Genomic DNA, 23,538 nt, shown 5'->3' with positions numbered 1-23,538 from the left:
ATTCCTATTTTTACACAATACTGTTGTGCAGCGTTTAGCTGGATTGTAGGCTTTCTGCTGTCTGTTTCCACACAAATGTGTTTCAGTATGCAATATCAATTCCTGACGGCTATGACAATATCGACAGCATCTACCACCGCTTTGCGAATAGGAAAAATTTATCCTTGATGATTGTACAATGCCCCTTCATCCGGAGCTCTTCTCCTAGCTTTAGGTGGAGGTGTCATGAAACGATGGGCTAAATTTATGTTGACTCACTGCCTTGGCATTCAGCACCCCCTCCCGTGACCGGACCGGGATGCGAAAGGTCGATCCACATGGGATCGAGGCGCTGCTCTTCACCAGGCAGGATACGATCCCCCCCGCTCACGTCCAGCCTCTACCGCCGGTGGCTGAGGGCCTTCCCCACCCACCGCCACCGGGTCCCTCCAGGGCTGCGAGTTTGTTTGGCGTCGTCTATATTTTTATTTTTTCTACTAATGTGTTTTCGCTTGTGCCAGCTGGCTCGCCCTCGCCAGAGCTCTATTTCAGCCAAGGCAACATTACAGCCCGAGGGCGGGCCGAGGGAAGGAGACCACCTCCCTTCTCCCCCGGGAGCTGCCGCCTCCCTCCGCCGCCGGCTGAGGGGCGGTCGCCGCCGCCTGCCCCCTCCCCGCCAGGCGGCAGCCGAGGGCCGCCTCCCGCCGGGGCTGGCCGGATGAGCGGGGCCCGGCGGCGGCTGCGGATGAGCCGGGCGAAGGAGCTGGTGGCGTACTGCCTGCTCCTGGGGCTGTCCGTGCCCCTCCTGCTGCTGTTGCCGCTCCTCTGAGATGCGCCGGGCGGCGGCTCGCCCCCGCCGCGGGGGGACGGGCGAGCGGAGCCGGCGGCAGCCCTGCTCTGCCGCCCGGCGTGCGGCCGGCGGCAGCGGCGGCAGCAGCAGCAGCCCGAGGCACTGACGCCCCGGCGGGGGAGGATGAGGCGCTGGGGCGAGCTCTGCAGCGGTGCCACCCAGCCTGCGCGGGCGGGCGGGCTGCCTCTCCCCGCGGGGGGGCCCGGCCGCGGCCCCGGCCGCGCTCTGCCCCTGTACAGGCTGTGATGCCGCCGCGCTCGCCGCTCCCCCGCCCTGGCTGACGGGGACGCCGAGCAGAGCCGCGGCATCGCAGCTTCCCCCTTTGGCCTTCCCAAGTTGGGCTTCGGTGGCTCGGGGCCGGGGCCGGCGGCGCCTCTGCCCCGGGGCGGCCCCCATGGGCCCACTGCCGCCCTCCCTGAGCCAGCGCCGGACCCCGCCGGGCGGCGGCCGCAGCCAGGGGCAGCTGTAGCCGGGGGCGGCCGCGGCGCTCGCGTTGCTGCAAAGCCGCCGCTCCGCAGAGCGGAGTGTGTCCCAGCCGGCTCGCCGTGCGGGGAGGCGGGCCGGGGGGGCCGGCTGAGATGGGAGAGAGCATGTCCAAGAGACTGAAGCTGCAGCTGGGCGGCGAGGCGGAGATGGAGGAGCGGGCTTTTGCCAACCCCTACCCCGACTACCAGCCCCACGGAGCCGCGGCAGCCCCCAGCGCGGCGGACGCCCACCGGGACAGGGCGCTGCAGCCCCCGGCGGAGGAGGACTCCCTGCCGTTCGGCGCCGATGGGAAGGTGAGTCCCGGCCGGCGGGCAGGCGGCGCGTCCCGGCCCCGGCCTGGCCCGCGGGGCGCTCCCTCCCGGCGGAGCGGCGGCCCCGGGTGCGGGTGGCCATGGGCGCTGCCCCGGGGCGGCCCCCGGCGGGTCTCGGGCCCGGCAGGGTTGGGGCGCTGCCCCTGGGGGTGCCCGCGGCCTCCTCCGCCGCCCCTGCCCGCCCGCCGAGCGCGGGGCGGGTCCACAGGAACGGGTGGCGGCTTCGGGGGCGCCCGAGGGGAGGGACCCGAGGGGTGAGCTGAGGGAAGGAGCCGGAGCGCAGTCCGGCCGCAGGGCTCGCAGCCGGAGGGAGAGACTGTTGTTCGAGCCGTTTGTTTTGCCCCGGAACGGGAGTGAACGCGGAGCCCGATCTGTAGATAACAGAACAGCTGTGTAGCAGGACAGCTATAGCTGCGCTTACCAAGTTGGGCTTGTTCTGTCGCCAGCACAAGTAGCCCGAGTTCCACCAACGAAAGCGCATAGGGGAGGGAAAAGATGAGCGCCCATCTGGGAAAGGAAAGTTTCTTCTCAGCTGGCAGTGACACTCAGGCGTTGGGTGATGGTGGACTGTCCTCTGCCAGGCACGTGTTTACTGACATACACACTGTCTGTAGCTTCAGGAACACCATGATAGGCACCTGGCAGTCGGTTCATGCCCGCAGAAGGTCTGTCTAGAGGCACTGGTCACCTAGTGTTTGCAGTCCTCCAGCTCTGCTTATCTTCTTGACACCACATGCTGCTGCTTTGGGGAACTATGAGTGCCTTAGGTTTCAAGTCCAGAAGCTGCCAGCCGGCTGGCTTAAGCTGCAAAAGGAATACCAGAATATAGACCTGCTGTCATTTTAGCCACTGAGCAGCCTCATCCTTTGATACTGTGCTTTGTCATCTTTTGTATGTGAAACACTGCATGGTGACATTGCTAGAGGCACAAATGCACCAGGGGTGGGAAGCTAACTTCCTAGCTTACTGTGACTGTATGGTGGGGTGAATAAAGGAGAGGCATTAATATCAGCTCTGTATTTTTCTGCTTGTGGAAATAAGGAATCAGCTTAACTTACTGATAGGGTGGTAGGTCGTGGTGCTGAACAGTGAGTGGGGCTTTCTCTCTAAGCATCATAAGTATCAGCAGAACAGCATCACCTCACCATCTGTCCGATGCAATGAAAGGTTTCACTAAGTTGTTCTAACAGAGGTTTATGAAGTTGTATGTGGCTAAGCAGAGTGCACAAAAGAGAATACTTTAGGGGTTCAGTGTCTTACTGCTGCAGCTAATTGCAGCTGCCAAAAGCAGAGCATTTGAGAAGGTTTAAAAAGCAAGAGTAGTTTCAGAAGTAAAATTTGCTTTGTTTTTACAAAATTCCCTGGTAGCATACTCAGTGTTGGTAAACCTATTTTTTTTTTGTGGAAAAGAACTGTGACTGGCTTAGTATATAAAAATCATCCAAGGTAAGTTCAGGTATGAAGGCAGAGAGGAGACAGCAAAACAGTTATAGGTATATATTGTTGTTAAATTGGTAAAAAACATGCCCAGAACTTTCTTCTAAGGCCTTCTGTAGGCCAGTCATCGTTCTTAAGTACCTGCTTCAGATCACACTTCATGTCCATATTTTAAAAGAGAAAATAAGCCTTCATTTACTGCTGCTTTGGATTGACTACAGCTTTCTAAAGTGAGATACTTAGAAGAATAGTGAGATATCAGAGAAGGTGAACATCCTTAAAAATTATTTTGTAGGTGAGTATGCTGTATTACAGTGGGTGCAGATGTTTTTTTCCCAGCATCAATGGTGGATGACATTCCTGTGACGTACCATGTGGCAGTCAGCAGCTATTTATGCAGGTGTGTTCAGAAAGCATGTTAGATCACCTGAGTAACTGTGTAATTTGATAAAAGATGGTGTCTGGGCCTTGTTGCATTCAGAAGAATGAAACTCCTCTGGAAAAAAAAAAATCTTATGTGCTGTCTTAAAACCATGTAACTATCACAACTCTCAGTGGTCTTTTGAGTTCTTTCAACTCTGTGCATCTCATAGGAGAAGGCAGATGTGAGTGTGCATTTTCTTTTGGTTTTGCATCTATAAAATCTGAGGAATCATCTTACATATTTCTGGACTAGAATATAGCTGTGAGTATATTTATGTGTATTTATATTCTTTGCAGGATTTGCGTGTTGTTACTCATAGTATTTTTATGAGACTTCGTGATGGGTACTTTGGGGTGCTGCTGCTGTTGTTGTTGTTGTTGTTTATGATTTCTGATTTGTGGTTCAGTATTTTATTTTTGCATTTAATAGGCTCCCATTCCTTCAGAGAATTGTCTTTGCCTGCCTAAAACCCCAGTGAAGACAAAAGAACTTTACATAGGCTAGGAAGTCTGTTCTGTAAATTGCTGTACACAAGAGCACAAGTTTCCTAAAAATGAGAGCAACTTTCAGAAGCCCTCAGTGAACTGCATAGTTTCTCCCTCCCATCTGCTGCTGAGTTGAGCGGTGAGCGCTGAGTGACTCATGTAATGACAGCCTGAGGTGTGCATAGCTCTGCCGTTGTCATGGAAGGCAATGCATTATTAATCCCTCCATTTGATTTCTTATGCTGTCATGATTGCCATCTAAAATTCATCCGGTTGATGAAAGGACAAGAAGCTCTTCAGGTATTGTCTGAAATGTGAGACAATTGGGACAAAGTGCTGCATATGAAAGTATGTGTTTGTATGCATAAGGTACAGTTCAGGAAGCTTGAAGATATGGGAGCAGGAGAAGAGAAAACAAAATCTGAGGCTGCTGATTTGCTTTCTTATAAACAGTCACAGTAAACACTGCAGTTACTTGTGTGGGCTCTGCTCATGTAGTTGAAATTCACTGTTTTCCTAACTAGATTTCTTCACCATTAAAATATCAGGGACTTGAATTGTTCCTGGAACTTGTCTGAGAATGCTGAATTCACCAGACAGCTTTAATTCTAGATTAAGAAGAAACGTAACTTTAAATGTAGATCTTTGTTTAATAAATGATGAATCTTTCAATTAAATATATATCCCGTAGCCCTTTTCCTTTTGATGTGGGTTCCATCGTGGTCCCTTAGACTAAAAAATACCTATAGGTATCATCTCAGAATTGTCCAGAAGTTTTCAAAATGGAAATCTAAATGGTCAGGGGAGGCAGAGAAATGAGTAGACAGCTATAGACTCAGAACAAAGAAATATTCCCCAGTTCTTAGTTCCCTAATGTGATAGAGAGCTACAAAGCTTTAATAAATTTCTGGGGAAGGGTGGAGAGCTTGCAGAAGAGAGATGGGAATGACTTGTTCAAGGACCTGTGTCTGTGAGTGACCAACCTATATCACCCTCAGATTGTCCGCCGTCCCTGGAGCCACCACAGCTCTGTGGCTACATTCGTAGTATAGTCAAGTGTGATTTGGGATCTTCCTTCACACTGACTGTGGGCCAGTGACTTGGGAACTGAGGCAGGCTGATATTAATCTGTTCAGGCAGGGGAAGGTGGGAGCCTGGGCAACCTGATGTGGGTTTTGTGTGTGTGCAAAAAAAGCATCACTTAGATTATAATTTGGGTGATTTAGTAGCTTTCTCGATCTTCTGTTATTTCTGATAATTCCTTTATGTGGCTTTCAGTCTTCCTTCTCCTTTAAAATATAATTTTAAAATATGTTAAAAGTTCTGTTGTCATTGCCTTGCTTTTCTCCCTTTGGTATTTTCTTGTAATTTTTATCTCACCGGGCATTTTAGTTGTCTCACTGGGAGCAACAAGTTCTCTCTGTTCTTGAACTGACTCCTCAGTGACAACTTGCACTGGTGGGAATTACACAGCTCATTGCACTGGAGGCAAAATTGAAACTCTAGAGCCAGTAAATATTTCTTCCCATTTTTTTTGCCAGAGATGTGAGGCAGGGGTAGCTGCATTTCTTGAGACTGACACTTTTTTTGGCCGTTTTCTGGCACTGCATCTTAGATGTGTTCTATTTTGACAGAGGATTCTGAAACGCCCTTGATTTGCTGTGTACTGTCCGTGTTTCTTTTGAGGGGAAGTTTGTTTTGCTGTTTTTGAATCTTGGTCACAATTAAGTCAGCAAATCAGTGTGTTGTACTTCATTGTCCCTTACTAGCTTCATGGCAGCTAGTGTGCCAACCTGGGAGGGAGAACTGCTGCTTCCTCCCTACTGTGCAGATCAGCACTGAATGCCGCTTAATGCTTTTCTGAGGGTCTTTATTGAAAGCCTCTCCTACTATTCAGGACAGCGATTAAACTGCATATTAACCACTGTTTGATTTTAGTCAACGAGTTCTGAATGAAAATACTTTTAAAATTCAGTACCCAAGTTCCAATTCAATTGTCTCGCATCCATCCGCTCTTTGTCAGTTTACAGCTTTATCTTGCAGGCGTCCATGTTTGGGAGATGTTACTCTAGCTGATTGTGTGGCAAGTGCAACAACAGGTGCTTGTTTTTTGGTGAAAATAAATTTTATTTTCATTATCTGCACTGATCTGCTGTCAAGCACAATATGTGCAATACGTCTGTTCTCAGCGCTTCAAGATAATTTAGACAGCGTTGGTAGAGGTTTCAGCTTTTTTTGCAACTTGAGGACCAACTAAAAACGTCACAGCTAGGCCAGAGACTTCTGTGTAGTGAGTGACTTTAAATCATACAACAGACTTTTATTTTCTCAGCTTTCGAGAAGTAGCACAGTGGTGTTGGGCTACCTGGAGGACCGGTGATTTTCAGTATTGCTCTTTTTCTTTATCAGCTTCCATTTTCCAAAACATAGGATAATGTTCCTCGGTATCTGTTAATCATGTTTATTTTCGTTACCAGTAATGTGAAGCTTTTTGATGACTCTTTATGATGATCTAAATCTTCAAGCTTTGGGGGTTTTACCATCTTATCACAAGCGAGACAAATAGCTCCTTTTTCACAGAAATGCATTAGAAGCACAGTCTCTCCTCATTTCTTCCACGCTTTAAACAATTTTTTTTGTAACTTGAATGGTTTGCCTTTTAATGATTTTTTTTTCACGCCCTTATCTGCTCTGAGATAGGGTGTGATGACTGCTTTTAAAGCTTATCCTAAGCTGACATTTTTAGCAGTGTAGTAGTTTGCCTACAGCTATTGATTTCTCTCTCTTTCCCTCTCTCCCCTTTTTTTTTTTCCATTTTTTTTTTTTCCCCCCGCTGTCACATGGATGGTACTAAGTGCTGGATCACTGAAAGACAGTGCAGTGTGTTCTACAGACAGCAGTGTTTCAAAGCATTTGCAAAGCATTTTATTAAACATGGCAATTGTTTCTGGAAGGACCTATCTGAGGAGTAGCAGAGAACTGTGTTTGTTTCAAAGGATGGGTGATGAGGTTTCGTAGTGTCTGGTATTTTCAGAGAAGAAGAAAAAGCTGCTCTTGGAGCTGTAAGAGTCTTTTGATTTAGGTAAAAATAAAGTAGAACTTGGTTTTTTTGTTCATAAAGACGGGTCACCTCCCAGCAGACCTTGCTGGATTCTGCATGTGGGATCCTACTGCCATCCCTTCTGGTGTGCTTTTCCAGGAGCTCTGTGGAGATGCGCATGACACTTGGCCCTGCTTCACTAAACCCGTGCTCCAGTGCATGGGTGTGAAACCTGGCTCCCTTACTGCCACTGGCAGAGTTCCCAATGATTTCAGTGCGGCCAGGATTTCTTGTTTCAGTAGAACTGTGAGCTGTCCCCTACCCTGGTCTTCCTCGCCAATGTATGTCATGTCCTTTATGCAAGTTTGGGTTTTGGATGAGTTCTTGCTGCAGTGCCAACTTGAGCTGTATTTTCTTCTCTGTGAAATGCACTTTGTCTGAAAGAAAACTCAGCACCACGTTATGTGTCCTGTTTATAAAGTTTCTAAAGCCGCCTTTCAACGTTCAATTCTTTGGGTAATTAATTTATTTTAGTCCATGTAAGCATCTGTTGATACTTATGAGACAAACAGTGACAGTGCTTGGTTGTCAAAGCTTCAGAGCAACCAAAAAAAAAAAAGAGGCAGTGGTGGAGGGGTAGATAACTGGGGAAAACTTTGTTGTCACTTAAAACTTTTTTACACTGACATAAGCTTGGGAATAGCTTTGTTTGGGATGACAGATAATTATGATAATAATAAAAATATCCTTCATCTGTGTTTTTCCAAGCTGTTGGTACAGTTCCCATCTTAGGGGGGGGATATGCCAACCTGAGCTAAATTATTTGTATGGGACTGCGGTTTCAAAGCAGAACCCAGGCATCGTGATGTCCTAGTACTCCCCTCCTGCCTCTAAGCAATTTAATCTGGTGTTAAATATAAAATATGCTGATTTGGTAACAGCAGGTATATTGTCAGAACAAAAAGATAACCGGCCTGCTTGTGATGTGCAGTAGGTAAATAAACAGGGAGTCTGAAGCCTTAGTTTGCCCTTGTCAGATAAGCTGAGCACTCGATGCATCCGCATGAATATCCTCATGCTGTTTCACCATATGCCTTGGCATTGGCATAACTGTCTTTTGAAGGAGAGAAGCCCTGCCCTTGGGAAAGGTTTTGCTTTGTGTTGAGGCTTCACTGAACTAGTCAAGAGTGTGGGTGTGGGAGTGTTGTGTGTGTGTGTGGTACAGTTTCCTAACAAAACAGTGCTTCACGCCATATTAAGAATGAAGAAGAGTAAACGGCCTCAGATGCCTACTGTGGTTGGTTGCTATTTCCAGGGTTATTGGAGAAGGTTAAAGGGGTCTCTAGCTTGTTTCTAGGGTGGTATGTGTGCAGTGTGAGATAGCAAAGTTTCCTTCTCCCTTCCTATTTTACCACCATAAAATGGATTTGAACCATTGACCCTGGAGACTTCTGCTGTGTCAGAAGCCTTGTGCAATTCCTATTTTCCTTCTGGTCTCTGAATCTGTTGGATGGTTGTTTGAAATCACTGATTTTTATTTGAAGTTCTGCTCTTAATAGATTTACAAAATGTGGTACATTCTGAGTAATCAATTGTATGGTGGCATCCAGGACCTCTCATTTATCTGAACCCTTCACTTTTGGGATCTGTTGCAATCAAGCATGAGCTTACCTTACTAGTGAGCTATTTTCTCTTTCTCCAGTGGAAAAATTATAAACGTAGATGTGTTTAACATCAAAGTCTTCTCCAATCTGATTTGTTCCAGCTGCTGCATGGGAGCAGGCTAGAGAAGCAAGAGGTGGAAGGAGATCAAACACTGTTCAGGAAACAGTAGCTATAAGTAAAACTACCCCTTAGGCTCTATTTTAATCTATAAAGTAGTTTTTAATAAATGTGTTAATAGGTAAAGCTGATCAACAGGTCATACAGTTAAATTTTAAAAAAAACCCAAACCTAACTGAAAAAACTCCCAAACAGGTTTGATCGCTGTCCCTGGTGTGCCCACTCAAATGTAGAGTTGTCCTGTGAAGGGACTTCATGAATACTCTTTCTCATGGAAGTTAATAGGACAGTAGATTCAAGTTAATTAACTATTTCCATTTACCATAGGCTTAAAGGAGTAATCCATTGCTTATCTTCCCCTGAAGTATGCATCATGAGAGAGAAATGTTGGCGAGAGTAAAGTATCTCTCTATTATATTGCATGTGTATCATCTATATAAACTTTTCTTGGTCAAAATTAAAAGCAAGCAGCGCACTTCACACATGAGCTAAAACTGCTGAGCTGATTTTACTCACCCTCTTTGTGTTTAGCTCTTTTGTAGCTGTGCATTAACACATCACTGCGTTGAACAACCTCCTCGTGATAAAGCATGTCGGTCCCAATATGGTTTTGGATAGGAAAGACAGCAAGAAGTAGGAGGAAGGACATTTAGGCAACTCGACTTCTGTGTGGCGGTCACAAACTGTGACATCAAAAAAAGTTGTATTTAAGAAGAAAATGTGTCTACATCATAGATTATGTGGTTGAGCACATCATTAAAAATGATGGCTTGAGTTCGACTTGATTGTCTCGAGTATGAGCATTTATTTTCCTTTAGCTATTTCCCCCTTTGTCGTGCCACAAAGGATGTGCAGGCACCTTGAGATGAGAGCAAGCACCTATAACACACAGGGCTTGTGCTGTGTTTGTCCATAATGTGGTCTTGGTACCAGGACCCTGAATGGAGTACTGTCCCATGGAGTGGCAGCAGATGGTTGTCTTCTGTTTGCTTCTATTCACCTTTACTCAGTTCAAAGAAGCTTTCTTTACTGTATTAAGGGCCTGAGATAAGAGGCAGAGTAGAATTGCATACTGTCACAGTGTCCATAGCTGCTCTTTGTGTGACTTTAAAGCCTCCCCTGATAATTTTTGTCTAATGTAGATCCTAGTAACTTACTCTAATATGTAGTCAGAGTGCATTTCTGTGGGATATGCTTAAGGTGAACCACCTTGATGTTACTGATTACTGTATGTAGGGTATTTATTCCCTAGTTCTTTTTTTGGTTCATTGGTTTGGGGTTTGGTTGTTTTTTGGGTTTTTTTTCCTCAAACAAGAAAGTGAAGCAGTTTAAATTCCTTTTTTGACTCATTCCCTGTCTCCTGTTTTCAGGTCAATGCTCGGTTCTCTAAACGGATCCAGGCTAAAATTAAAGACCTTCTGCAACAAATGGAGGAAGGGCTGAAGACGGCAGATCCACATGACTGCTCTGCCTATACTGGCTGGACTGGTGAGAAAGCTAGGATTTGATTGAAGTGTATTTGTTGAATGATGTAATTGGGTTTATTAACAGGAGAAAAATCTAATGTTCTCACAGGAGTGGCAGAAACACTCTGATACGAGCATTTGGTGAGTTGGTTTTTTGTTTAACTCTGGACCCTTGGTCACTGCTGTCTGGAATGAATGACTTCCATTGACTTCAGCAGACAAAGTTACATTGCGATAATTTACTTTTGTGCCTGGAGATCTTTGTCTTGCAGAAGGAGTGGATTTTCTAGGGCTGCTCACTTTTCCTGCTCTTTCTTTCAGTTTACCTCTTGTTTCTTTAAGTTTGTTTTTTTTGGGGGGGGTTTAAAAATAGTTATTTTTCACCATTTTCTGTTCAACTGATTATTAGTTAGGTTTTCAAGTCTGATGTGGCCACTGTTCTTCAAGTTGCCAAAATGCTTTTCCATCTAGGCCTCTTAAGTGTGATTTTGTTGGAATGAATGGCTTATTCTCTTCTAGCTGCTCTTCTAGCTCACACTTCAGGCATACTTACGCTTTTAGCACAGCATGTTTGAAATGTGCCCTGAGGAGATCTATTCTTTTATCTTTATGTCATGAGGGGGAGTAGCTTGGAAAAGCTCTCCAGCCTTTGCCCATCCTTAGGCTTAATTCTGGCAGTGAAAGGGTAAAATTTCTTTGCTTTCTTCTTGATGGTTCAGTACAGATGGTGCTGTGGGTGGGTGGGTGGGGAAGTTTTAGACAACTCAGGCTTAAAAGGTAGATGTATTTCGAGGTCTGAAAGCGAGTGGCTGCTAAGTGAGTGCAGAAGATCTCCAGTGGTGGGCTTTCTCGCTCTGACAGTACGAAACGGCTCCCGGGGAGCTGTGTTCTGACACTGTGATTGACAACTGAAATTATGGCTGATAAGCCAGAGCATGCTGAAAATGAGTCATAAGGCAAAAGTAACACGGCCATCATTAGCTGAAGCAAGAATATAGATGAACAAGTAACGTCGCCTCCTGAGAGTGGGGTTTTTCCATCCTGTAGAAGGATTGCTATCTACATCTATTCCGAGCTGTGAACTTCGTTCAGGGCTCCTGTGGATATGGTTCTGAATAAAAATGTTTAAATTATCTGGCTTTAAAAAATACATATTGAAAACACTTCCTCCCCAAACTTGCTCTTTGCAGCATTTTGCTAGTCTGCAAATCAGAAGGTAGAAGCAGCTGCCCTGCTTTTATGTACCAAGTCTAGGCAAATCTTACGGGCAGTGCAGTCCCGTGCACCAGCTTGTACTTTGTGAAACACCTTTAAAATCTGGGAACACGTACTGTTGGCAATTGTAGGACCCATGTAAGTGTCCATCTTGCTTATACAAGTACCCTTTGTGTGTGCCAAGAGGAGAAGCCATTTTAAAGGTGTTCCACTAAGAAACACTAGGAAGATTTGGATGAACTGAAACTTCATGGCTCCTTTTCTGATCATCCTTTGATCAAGCCTACATTTCTTGCAACACAAGAAAGGGTTCCACAAATCCTTGTAAGTTGCCCACAAGTTCCTGTGACACTGAGTTGGGCTCCCCAGCTCTGCAGCTTTCTTCTTGGACTCATCTAGATAGACTTGTTCAGAACCAGTCCAGGGAACATCTGAGAATGTATCAGCACTCCTGTGGTGCTGTTGTTCTTGTACTACTCAGTTTCCTCCGTGTGAGCTATTTGGGCCTTGTGTGTACTTGGCTTTAGCTGAGGCTAAGGTTGAAATGGGTTTGAGTTACAGTGTGGTCTGGAGGTGATTTACTTCTGCACATGCATGCTTGCAGTTGGCCAATAGACATCCACCTAGATGGGTTTGTTTCACTTTCTTCAGTCTGCATTGTTGCAATTTTTAAGGATTTTGTGGGTTTTTTAATGGAAAACTATGTAATGAGTTTAATGGAGTCAAGCTTGATAGAACCTCCTGGCATTCTCCAAGCGCTTGTTTGCCTTCTGGCTTTTACAAACCAGCTTGACTTGTACAAGCTGATGGTCTTCCTGCGAAATACTTTTAAGGGTTATAAAGAATGTGGCAAGTAGAATCCAAAGACTCATGGAAAGATCATTTTAAAATCAAATGGGAAGTCACTTCTTGCATATATGATAGATGAGAATTGTACAATTAGAGTAGCCAGTCATACACATGCTTGTTAGCTCAAGGTTTTGAATCTTACAGTGATTTCTTTCCCAAGCATTGAGGCCTGTGTCATGATTTTTCTTCTTTTTCTGCTAATTGTGAGTCTACCGTTGGACTTCAGTCTGATAATTTTTTTTATTTTTGCTACAATCCAGATCAAAATTTAATCAAAATAGATGACCTGATGCCTTAACATTCCGTAAGCTAAGACCCTTGACTGATGTGTTTTTGTTTCCCAAATACCTGTTCATATTTGAGTAGCTGCTTCAGAGGCACCAGAGAGGGGAATATGATAGGCTTAGAAGGAAATGTAAGTGAAACTATCTCTTTTTCATGTTGTTGTTTCAGGTATCGCCCTCCTTTATCTGCAACTGTACCGCGTCACGAAAAACCAGAGCCATTTGCAGCGATCTCTTGATTATGTGAAGAGAATCCTTCGCAATTTGAACGGCAGAAGAGTTACTTTCCTCTGTGGTGATGCTGGGCCATTGGCAGTGGGTGCAGTGGTTTACCACAAACTGAAAAACGACAGTGAATCTAAAGAATGTGTTGCCAAGTAAGTGGTTAACGGTGGAAAAAGCCATGCCCTTTGTTTGTAGAGAACATTGTTTCAGTAACTTCTGCAAGTGGAGTTTTAGAGGACAGGATTAAAAAACAGAGACACTTTTACCATGATACATTTTGAGTAGAAGAATACAAAATAGGCTTTATCTTTATCAAAGCTGGCTTACACTTGATTCATGTTTAGCAGGTTATCTCGAACTCTCTATCACTGTTAGGACAGGATGTCCTGGGCGTATCTGTAGTGCACACACGTTTTCATTTTGTCACATTGAAGTGGCATTTAGCAAAAGCCACACGCTTGTCATCAGCAATATGTAGCGCTTGTGCAGTATGTGATGCTTCCTCTAAAGAGTAGGTCTTAATTTTAGATCCATTACAAAACGTGTACACAGCGGGACCTGGAAACAAGCAGACAGAAACACATTACATTGAATTGATATGTAACAAAGATTTAATAAAGAGGAAGTATATGCAAGGGCAAATTTGTAAAGGCAAGGGTTTTAATTAGGTCAGAACATATGAAGGTTACCTCAAAAAATTTCAGCACCTTCTCGAAGTTCTCTAAATGTAACAAATGTAACAAGCAATCCCATTTAGATCTACCTTCATTACAGAACTGACTGTTCTTTGCTGGTACAGAGCTGATCGTTTTCCCAGCAAGGGCCGGAAGCACTGGAACGTTGTGGGATTTGCATTCGGCCCCAGCAATCCACCTGCTAGTTTGTCCAGCCATGTACCTTCGGCTGATAGAATTTGTGACTAGGCTTATGTCCTCATCTCCATTCTGGTTTATATTTGGAAATGTAATTGGTCTCTTTCTAAGCTAGAATCCTACCGTGATTAATCTCTGCTGCTGTTCCTGAACGGATATTTCAATTTTGAAATGAGTGTTAGGTTTGGGGCTTTTTGCTTTTAGAACTGGCAGTAAACTTGGGCTTGTCATTTTGGATGCAGCTTGGAAAGCGGTCTTGTCGTCAGGTATGAAGCATGGGTATAGCAAAATGAGATTAGCAATAAATCTTTGTCTCACCTCACCTTGGAAAGTAATTTTTAGGAGGAGTAGTAAAAAGGAGTTTAGTTTGATTATTTGTGTATTTTATTCCTTTTTTGTTTACAAATATGACACCAGTTGAGTGGTGCAGTGCAGATGTTGAAATGTAATCTAGGATTTCACTTTTAACTACAAGCTGTCCAGTTGTATGATTTCAACAATAAAATTTAACAGTGGACAGTTTAGAAGAAAAGAACTGAATTCTAAGTCCAAAGCATAATTCCAAGAAAGGAATGATAATATAACCCCTTTTTTTTTTGTGAATGCCTTTTCTGTGGTATTAAGCAGTGACAGCATAAACACACAATTGAGGTCAGTGGTTTTGCTCTGGTGTGACATTAATGCTAACATTTCTGACTAGAAATAGCGGCTGGGGGATCTGGGAATTGAATTTGGTCTTAATTCAGATTGTCTTTCCCCCTCCCACAATTTAAAATGTTGTCATTGCCATGGTTTCATCTAATTACCAATTTAATCACAAAAGATAGGAAGAGACAGGGAGGGAGTGGACAGGAAAACAGATCTCTGATCCACCTCGGTGCTAATGCAGACTGGTGGAGTATTAGCAGAGAGTCTCTTTGGAGAAAATGAGAGTTGTCATGTCCAGCCCAAGGGTGTTTTTTTGTTTGGTTGGGTTTTTTTGTTTTGGCTTGGTTTGGTTTTTTGTTGTGGGTTTTTTGGTGGGATTTTTTATGGTTTTTTTTTTGTTGTTTTTTTTCATTGCTAAAAGCAAGCAAAACACTAGTGCATAATAGTAGTGTCCTTTTCAAAACTGGGGTGCTAACTGTTTGAGACAATGTGTTGTCTTGTTAGAGGGAGTGCTGAATGGTGGTATGGGATGTTTCTGTGTGTTTGCTTTTTCCCCTCTTACACATCTACACCTAAGGGTTCCTCCCTTGGGTGAAATTCTCAGAGACTCCAGGAGGTTTCTTTGTTGGAGTGGCTCTCCAGCCTCCTCCAGCCCCTACCCTGCACTCATACATCTGTTTCTATCTGCACAAAAACCTGACAATTTTCCTAACAGTGACCTAGCTCTGGCTCAGTTTCCTGTCTCAGGGGTGGCAGGCATGCAGAGCTCCTGTGTGTAACCCTGGCAGCCAGCTGAACCTGGGGATGACTGAAGGGGAAGTGGTAGGGCTTCACGGCTCCTTCTGCTTCTGGTTTGATTGATGGCTTCTGCAATGCACTGTCCTGTATGGTCTCTACACAAGATACTCTCTTTCCCCACTTCCTTGTCTGATGCAGGTTGTTGCAACTCCAAAGGACAGTCATAAGCACAGAGGCTGAACTTCCAGATGAGCTGCTTTATGGCAGAGCAGGTTACCTGTATGCCTTGCTGTACCTGAATACTGAAATTGGTCCAGACACTGTCCCACAGTCTGTTATCAAAGAGGTACGATACTTTTCTCTCTCCAGCATCACAGCATCAGTGAGGTTGAACTGGGATCACTCCCTTGCATAATTCTAGGGATTAAGAGAGGGGTGCTGGAGAGGAGAGGGACCTAGAACTGGGAACCCAGTCTCATCTGTGCATCCAATCTCTTCCCCCTTTCCCTGCTGCCCAGCTAGGACCGACACAGGCTAGTGTGGGTGGGTCCACTTCCATCCATGGAAATACATCTAATATGTAACTAGTTTTGGAGCATTTGAGGATGAGACATTGTTACAAGAAACCTTAAGACAGAAGTGTGGAAGTGTTTAAATGAGTAAGTGAGACTGATAGATGAGGTGTGTTTTTTTTTAGGTGATAGATGCTATTATTGAATCGGGGAAAAACTTTTCAAAGGAGGAGCGCAAAACAGACCGCTGCCCTCTGCTGTACCAGTGGCACAGGAAGCAGTATGTTGGAGCAGCCCATGGAGTGGCTGGGATCTATTACATGCTCATGCAGGTAAGAGCATCTTCTGTGGGCGGCGTTGAAACAGCAGTGGTTTCTTGTTTTGCATCAGAGGATATTTTCTTCAGCTTTCATGCATGTGCAGTGTTGTGCTGGGTCAGGGTCTCACAGCACAGAGCTGTGCAGAGGTGCTGCCTCAGGCTTTGATAGCAGAAGAAAACTGCCTAGGGTATCCACACATTAGAGTGAATTAACTCTTGAGTTGTGGTTCAGAGCACCAGCTTTCCAGGATCTGGTTTCTTGTTCTCAGTGGAGACAGTGAGGTGCTTTCTCTCATCTTTGTAATTACTTCTTCTGGTGCCTGCAGTTAGACCAGCTAAATATTCACTTACCATCCATCACTCTTCAATTTTTTTGCTATTTTTAAATGAGTGCACCACTGGTGCCTCCAGTCCTTCATGCCCTTCCCCTCTTCTCTAGTGATTTTTTTTCCCCGCTATTTTCTTGATGCTTTTGAAGACTGTCCTTAATCACAGATTAGTCTTCAGAAGGCTTTTATTATTTAGATGTTTTTCTTCTTTCTTATCTCCCTTATTTCTCACACGATTTGTCTGATGTTCCTTAGTGTATTTATGACCCCTGCTCTTCTTCTCTTCTCTTCCTCTTGTCGTGATTCCTCTCCTCTGTATACCTCCTCTTTCTCACGCTTAAATCAATTCCCCCCTGCCCTGCGATTCTCCAGTAGGATTATTATGTTTTTCTTATTTCTGTTCTGTGATCTGGAAAACGAGCCTTAAGATTCATTATAGAAGATGGCCGTAGAGCTGCAAAATTTGTGTTTCTGGTTTTCAAAGGCGCTGCCAGTTTGTGCATCTTTGTAAATGTCCATTTCCTTACCAGCGCCCACAGAATGACTTTCTGGGTAAGTGAAAGGACTGTACCTCCTCGCACCCTGGAGCTGTGTGCACACGTTCAGTGCAGAAGGGACCGAGCTGGCATTTGGTGTTGCCACTACTCAAACGTTCCTCACTTGGAGCAGATGCTGTGAGTTCTCCCCATCTGTTTCACATCAGCTCGCACCACTTCCACCACTTGTTCCAGTTAAAGCGGCTGACTTTGCTGTGGAAGTAGTTACTGCTCTGCTACCTGGGGCCATGTCTTAAACTCAGGACAGACATTTTCTGCAGTAACCATCACACTGGGGCCTCAGGCTGCTCTGATTTACTGTGCTCTTGTCTTTACCTACCACTTTCTTCAGCAAGGCTGTCCACCCCCTTCCGGCTCCCTCATCTTTCTGGCTTCCATTTTTCCTTCTAGATTTTCTGAGAAACATCCAGTCCTTTAAAGGAGACTCTTTAAAGGCTCTATCCTTCCTTTACTATTCAAGGATGATAGCAGAAATAATTGCACAGTGCTTTTTGATAAGAGCAGAAGCTAGTGTGTCTGCATATGAAAATCATAACTATTTTTCCTTTACATTTAATTGCTGCTTTTAAGAATTACCAGAAAGCCATTGTTTATGCAGCATTAGATTACCATCTTTTCACTGTATGTTAAATATTGTGAGTCATCCAAAGTTGAGTCATCCACTGCAGAAGAAGATGGCATATCAGAGTTCCATCCTTTCCCCATCCCTCCCACGCCAGATGAGGAGAATTTTGCTGTATTTTCAGCAAAGAATTCAGGAGATGGTTTGTTGAGTGGTTATTTGATAACTAAAAAAGGGTGTTTAACATAGCACCTAAGATGTGAAGGTCACTGATTGTAATTTCTGTACAACACCTATATGAGGAAATATGTATTGCTGGAGTTACTCAAAGATTACTGGAAGAATAAGAGCTTATCTGTGTTAAATAACTCATCCAGGAGGTAAAGGAGAAATTCTGAAGTGCTTGCTAGGGAGTCTCTACTCCCTTTCACTAACACTGAGGCAAAAATGTCTGTTTGCATATCATTGTTCCATTCAGAAAAGTGCAGAGATGGAGTCATCTGCTTGAGGGACCTGATAGATGGAAGTCTGGCAAAGGTTTCCTCGCTGAGGTGAAGTAGATGCTTTTGGTTTCTCCAGCTTACTCAAAACAGAGCTACTGAAAATTTTCCTTCATTTGGCTGTCAGACTTTCAATTGTAGGACTGTGCTCACCTGTTGAATGCAAATGGATTGAGGCTGGTGGGGAAAAAATGAAATTGGATCACATTGAATCAGCAATAAAGACAAATTATTTAAAAAAATATGCTCAGTTATTAGGCTCCTGTAGGCTTCAGTGTCTGTGGTTGTTCCCACAATTCACAGGTCCAGAAATCATGTGGATTGTGTAAAAATAGAGCGCTCTACTATTAAAGTGCTGTACCATGGGCTGCTGGTAGAGGGAATGCCAGCAAAGAACAACTGCAGACAGTTACTTGGCTTCTAAACCTTTAGTTACAAGGAGCATGCATGTTGATGGATATATTCTCCATTTGGCAAGTATGTGAGTTAAATAAAAAAAAAATAGATAGAAAATCAGAAGAGCAATTGAAGGATGAGATTGTAATGCAAACATGCTTAGGTACCTGGTGAGGTAGCTATTGCATTTTAGCTTCAAGGAGTTTTGTTTATGATGGAAAACTTCAACCTTCATAAATCTTTGCCAGATATGCTGCTATATACACTTTGTTTGTTGGGAAATACAACATTTAAGACTAGATGTGTAACCTGCTTTGTTTCAACTGTGTATTATTAGCACCATAGCTATAAAACCCATCTTTCTCCTGTAATTGTTCTCCCTGTTATAAGGTATAAAGAGAGGCCTGGGAGTCTTGAAATCCATATTCTGTTCCCAGTTCTTCCATAGACTTTCTGTGTCACATCCAGTAAGACAGGTAACAACTCGGTGCCCCAATTTCTTTGTCTCTGCAGTAACTATAAAAAATGTTCTTCACAAGGGTATTATAAGCAGACATTAATTAAATCTGTATGAAGTGATTCACAGTATTTGGATCAAGGGCACATATATAGGATACTTGAAAATAGATCGTAGAATTAAGTGCTGATACACAGTTTGTTAACTGCTTCTGCTTTTGGGTTTGGTGATCGGTTTTTTAATGTTTTCTTTAGCCAATTGCAAACGTGGACCAGGAGACCCTGGCAGAGCTGGTGAAGCCAAGCATCGACTACGTGCGTCATAAAAAATTCCGATCTGGGAATTACCCGTCATCGCTGAGCAACGAGACTGACAGACTGGTCCACTGGTGCCACGGTGCCCCTGGAGTCATCCACATGCTCATGCAAGCTTATAAGGTGAATCATTCTGTGTTCACAGATTTCACAGAATATTCCGAGTTGGAGGGAACCCACAAGGATCATCAAGTACAACTCTTGAGTGAATGCCCCATGCAGGGATCAAACCCACAGCCTTGGTGTTATTAGCACCATGGTCTAATATATGTATATATAGAGAGGGAGACCTCTGTTTTTACAGAGACACCTGTATGCAGGCCTCTTAGATTGTAATAATTTAATGTATTTTTAGAGGTAGTCTTTTAAACTAGACCCTTAGGCTAGGCACCTAAAAATCTCAAAATATTTACATTGGTATGTTTGTGAAGAGAAAACAACTGGGTGAAATTGCTTCTCAGGGCACCAGTGGTTACTAGACTTTGGGCTTTTTTGGAAAAGGGCCGTGTATTTAAACAATTTGGCGTCATAGTCATGGGTGTGAGAACGTTGACCTAAATTCTTTGAATCTTCATCCCAAGAGTTTTAACAATTATGTTGGTTTTCAAAAGTATAGGTTCATGTGACTTGCCAAAGAATGTCTTCCATAAATTTCTTCATTATTTAGCTATATCTCTTGAAAACTTAATGTCAGAGCAAAGATCCCAGGCCCCTTCTAGGGCATAAATATAACCACTGAGCTTCCACAAGCCTACTGTTTGCCCTTCTCCATTCTTAACTAGGTTTGCTACCTCTCTCGTCTTGTGTGTTTCTGATTTGCATGACATTTGAAAGTATGCCATTTAATTAAATTTATGCAAATTGATTCTTGCTTTTGACAACCCTCCTCGACAGACTCCCTGGTCAGCCTCTGGGTGGGCTGATGAAAAGCAGGCTTGGTTTATAGAATAATTGCTCATGCTGCTACTTGAAATGTGAACTGTAAATCTCTTACTGCGTTGCTGCGTGTAGCAGTAGTCACAGTCGCTTTTTCTTTGGGCTATGGTAGGAGATTGATTTAACACTGCAGGCTTCCTCCCTTACTCCTTCTACAGTGTGATGCTTTCCCCAGCACAAAACATTTTGCAGGAGGTAGGAGGGGTAAGACCAAGTTCTGTTTAGCAGTCTCTTTTTTTACCTCTTCGTTTTTTAAGGTGATGGAGCATATGATGGTTTTCTTTTACTCTTTGCATTCTGCTTTTCGAAGCAGTGAAAGACAAAACTGTATGTTTTGCTGGCTATACTTTCATACCAAGCACAGGGACTTGCAATAACAGATAGCAGTGTTTGTCCTGGAAATCAAATGGTGTTGCCAGGCCTTAATTTGCAATGTTACAGTTAAGTAGCTGAGAAACCCTCTTCAGAGAGAGGGACTTCTTTATCAAGCTTGTGGATTTAAGAATCTTACATTTAATTGCTTCTATTACCTTATTAAACAGTTTGATTGGGGATGCCATCTCCAAAGGACTAAGTCTACAGTAGTGCATCACATTTGTTTTGTTGTGGTTTTTCTGTTGGATTTTTTTAGGGGGGTGCATTTCTTTGTTTTGTTGATCTGTAGAATGACTGAGGCAAAGGTGAGCAAAAAAAGTGGCTTTATAAAGGTGGAATTCTGGTAGTGTTCAGCTAAATTACTTGCTCCTGTTTGCTGCCTTCTGGAAGGGCTCTCTGTGTCCAAAATGCACTTCAGTCGCAATAAATTTTGCAAAACTGGTCTTTTACTCAAACTGGCTACTGCTTCTGAGTGCATACTAATACTAACAGAAGTACTCATCAAGGCAGTGTAGTGTTCCTGCTTGTACTGTGACAGAGGAAAAAGTCCTGTGCTATGCGAGGAGATATTCTTGTGCATTTTTGACATGGGATTAAGGCAGTCAATGAGTAACCAGGAAGAATTACTCAGGAAGACCAGGACATAGCCCTTTCAGGTTGGATCTTGATGTCCAGTGTTCTGTGTTACATTTCTCGGAGGCGGCGGAATTTCATTTCTGTATTTTCAGATTCAGGTTTAGGAATGGAGGATGAAGAAAAAAGGACCATGTACCCTTCAAATAGATTATAGGTTGTAGAACCAAAGGCCTTGAACTTGAGTTTTACCTTTGGGGTCCTGATTTCAGAGAAACAAAAACTTGGGAAGTTCTTTCTTTTTCCACGCAAGGGAAAGAAGAAACAACTTAGTAAGAAAAGCAAGTCTATGAGGAATGGATTATTAACATTCAAAATAAATTTTACCTGAAAAAAACACCACACCACAGCGAAACACCTCTCAGGTGCAGCTTCCTTTTGTTTTCTTTAGTACTTCAATTTATGTTTGTTTGTTCTCTGTTTTTATTGCACAGGTTTTTAAAGAGGATAAATACTTGAAAGATGCAATGGAGTGTAGCGATGTCATCTGGCAGAGAGGTTTATTGAGGAAAGGATACGGGATCTGCCATGGTACTGCTGGCAATGGCTACTCCTTCTTGTCTCTCTATAACCTAACTCAGGACAAAAAGTACCTCTACCGAGCTTGCAAGGTGAGCTCTGCAGCTTCCCAGCAAAATTACTGTTCCCTTTCACATCACAATGCCCGTGCAAGGGTGAAATGTGGTGGGAGTAGGCAGTTGTGTTCTGGGGCTGGCTTTGGGGTTGGGTGGGACAGCAGGGCTCTGTCATTTGCTCCCCTTAACTCACACTTTGACTGGACCACTTCAGCTGTGTATGTGGGGCAAGCACTGTCTTAATACTCAGAGTAGAACACACAAATGTTCTGTAAGAGGGAGGCATTAATCATGTATTCAGAAGAAAATAAAGAGTCTGAAAATTAGCCTGCCTGAATAATAACAGACTGATGTTGTGTCATGCTAATTGTTCCATTGAGATATCCACTGTCATCCCTGGCTCCTCAAGCAATACTGTCTGTAGTCTTTTGTAATTATTTGTTTTCAGACTAGTGCCTGTTTGGGGCTTTCAGAGCTCTGAGTTGCTGTTATTAAAGTGCTCATTTGAGTTTTTTTATTAATACAACTTGCAGAGAAAGACACACTCAGAATTTTTCCACTGGAATTGTCCAGGTTCCGTCATCATCTCTGACTATGCTAGCAGTCACCAAAGGGGAAGGTTTTCTCTGCCTCTGTTTCCTCACCTCGACTTTAGATTGGTTTTGGTTTGTTTTGTTGGATTTTTTTTTTCAGTTGAATTCACTGACATTAGGTTTCACATTGTGTACATAACTATTTAGCTGAGGCCTTTTTATAGGAATTGCAATTGAAATTTGATGGCATTTCTGGCCCACGAGAGCCCTCGGTGTTTGCCCACAGCAAGCCAGAGTAAAGCAAGCATGTCTGTTTCAAAGGCAAAAAAGGAAGAGACTCAGTTAGGTACCTGAAATCTATTTGACAAGAAAGTTGTAGCACAGTGCCCCAAGACTGTTTGCTGGAGGTACCCAATATAGGGAGCTGTGGCAGCCTATTTGAAGCAACTCTGCAGTTTAGCATCTCCAGCATTCCGTCAGGCCCTTGCAGGGGAAATCTTAAAACAGGCAGAGGAATTTGCTTGTCTAGCATTCTTGAAATCTTTTCTTTTTGAGCCAGAGCATGCAGGGAAGCAAACATGCAGTTAAGTTGGTACCTAAAGGCATGTAACTGAGAGAATTAGATGGCTCCCCTCCCAGAGGTGTTTCTTCACACCAAATGCCTGAGGCCCAGGGGAAGGAGTCTTGTCAAGAATCCCTGGTTACCCCTCGGGAGCCATGAGACCTTTTCACAAATGAACCACAAGAGCTTGAAGAGAAGAGACCCCCTGGGTTGTGCTTCACACTTTCATCCTCACAGCTTTTCTCTCACATCATTATCAGACAGGCTCCCAGGAGGCTGAGCTGCACCTATCTGGCCTGTCTGTAAGAGGAGAGAGGGGCTGTGACATCCTGGGCTCCAAGCAACAGAAAGTATCTGAGCCCTGTGCTGCTCAGCATTGTGATTGCCAGTGCTGGGGGCAAGCATGCCCAGTCTGTGTGACAAGTAATGGCAGATGTCTTCCTATAATATTTTGTTTCCGTTTTCTTTCCTCCCTTTGATTAAACAAAGTTACTAGTGTGGCTTACTGGATCTGAGTTGTGCTGAAGCTGTGAACTTGGAAATGGTGGTTGTGCTTCAGTAGCCTAGGGTACATTTTTTTAAATTTCTGTTGCAGTTCCCAGGCTGGAAGTAATAAGAAAGGCTAGTATGCAATAAAATGTGGATGTTGCAAGAACTGATTGTAGCTTAGAAGCATGACATAAACATGTTTACTCCTCACATTTAAGCCAAGGTTACATGGGAGAACTAAACCCTGGTTTGAAGATTTATACCCAAAAGAGGCCTAAAAATGTTTCATCGGTTCTCAGTAACAATGTAGATCACAATGTTTGTGTTTAGTTTTTTTAACTGGGTTTCCTGAAGACTTTCACAAACATGCACATACCAAGAGAAAAAAAAATTAATCC

At 43.9% G+C, this 23,538-nt stretch overlaps 1 protein-coding gene across 1 annotated transcript in view; it reads left to right on the top strand.

Annotated features, from left to right (window-relative positions):
- The first annotated feature begins 1,315 nt into the window (after nucleotides 1–1,315).
- LANCL2 (LanC like 2) overlaps nucleotides 1,316–23,538 on the top strand; it is a 26,042-nt gene continuing 3,819 nt past the window's right edge. The window contains exons 1-7 of the mRNA XM_027908835.1: nucleotides 1,316–1,608; nucleotides 10,165–10,282; nucleotides 12,778–12,985; nucleotides 15,290–15,437; nucleotides 15,789–15,935; nucleotides 18,978–19,160; nucleotides 21,416–21,592. Of these exons, the coding sequence (XP_027764636.1) occupies nucleotides 1,408–1,608; nucleotides 10,165–10,282; nucleotides 12,778–12,985; nucleotides 15,290–15,437; nucleotides 15,789–15,935; nucleotides 18,978–19,160; nucleotides 21,416–21,592 (1,182 nt within the window). The 5' untranslated portion in view covers nucleotides 1,316–1,407. The remainder of the gene's footprint in view (nucleotides 1,609–10,164; nucleotides 10,283–12,777; nucleotides 12,986–15,289; nucleotides 15,438–15,788; nucleotides 15,936–18,977; nucleotides 19,161–21,415; nucleotides 21,593–23,538) is intronic.

The sequence above is a fragment of the Empidonax traillii genome, unplaced genomic scaffold (assembly GCF_003031625.1).
Source record: "Empidonax traillii isolate 1590-97213 ecotype Southwest subspecies unplaced genomic scaffold, ASM303162v1 scaffold1860:size54657, whole genome shotgun sequence".
NCBI lineage: Eukaryota > Metazoa > Chordata > Aves > Passeriformes > Tyrannidae > Empidonax > Empidonax traillii.
The sequence above is the reverse complement of the archived record's forward strand: the minus strand, read 5'-3'. Positions and strand labels throughout refer to the sequence as shown.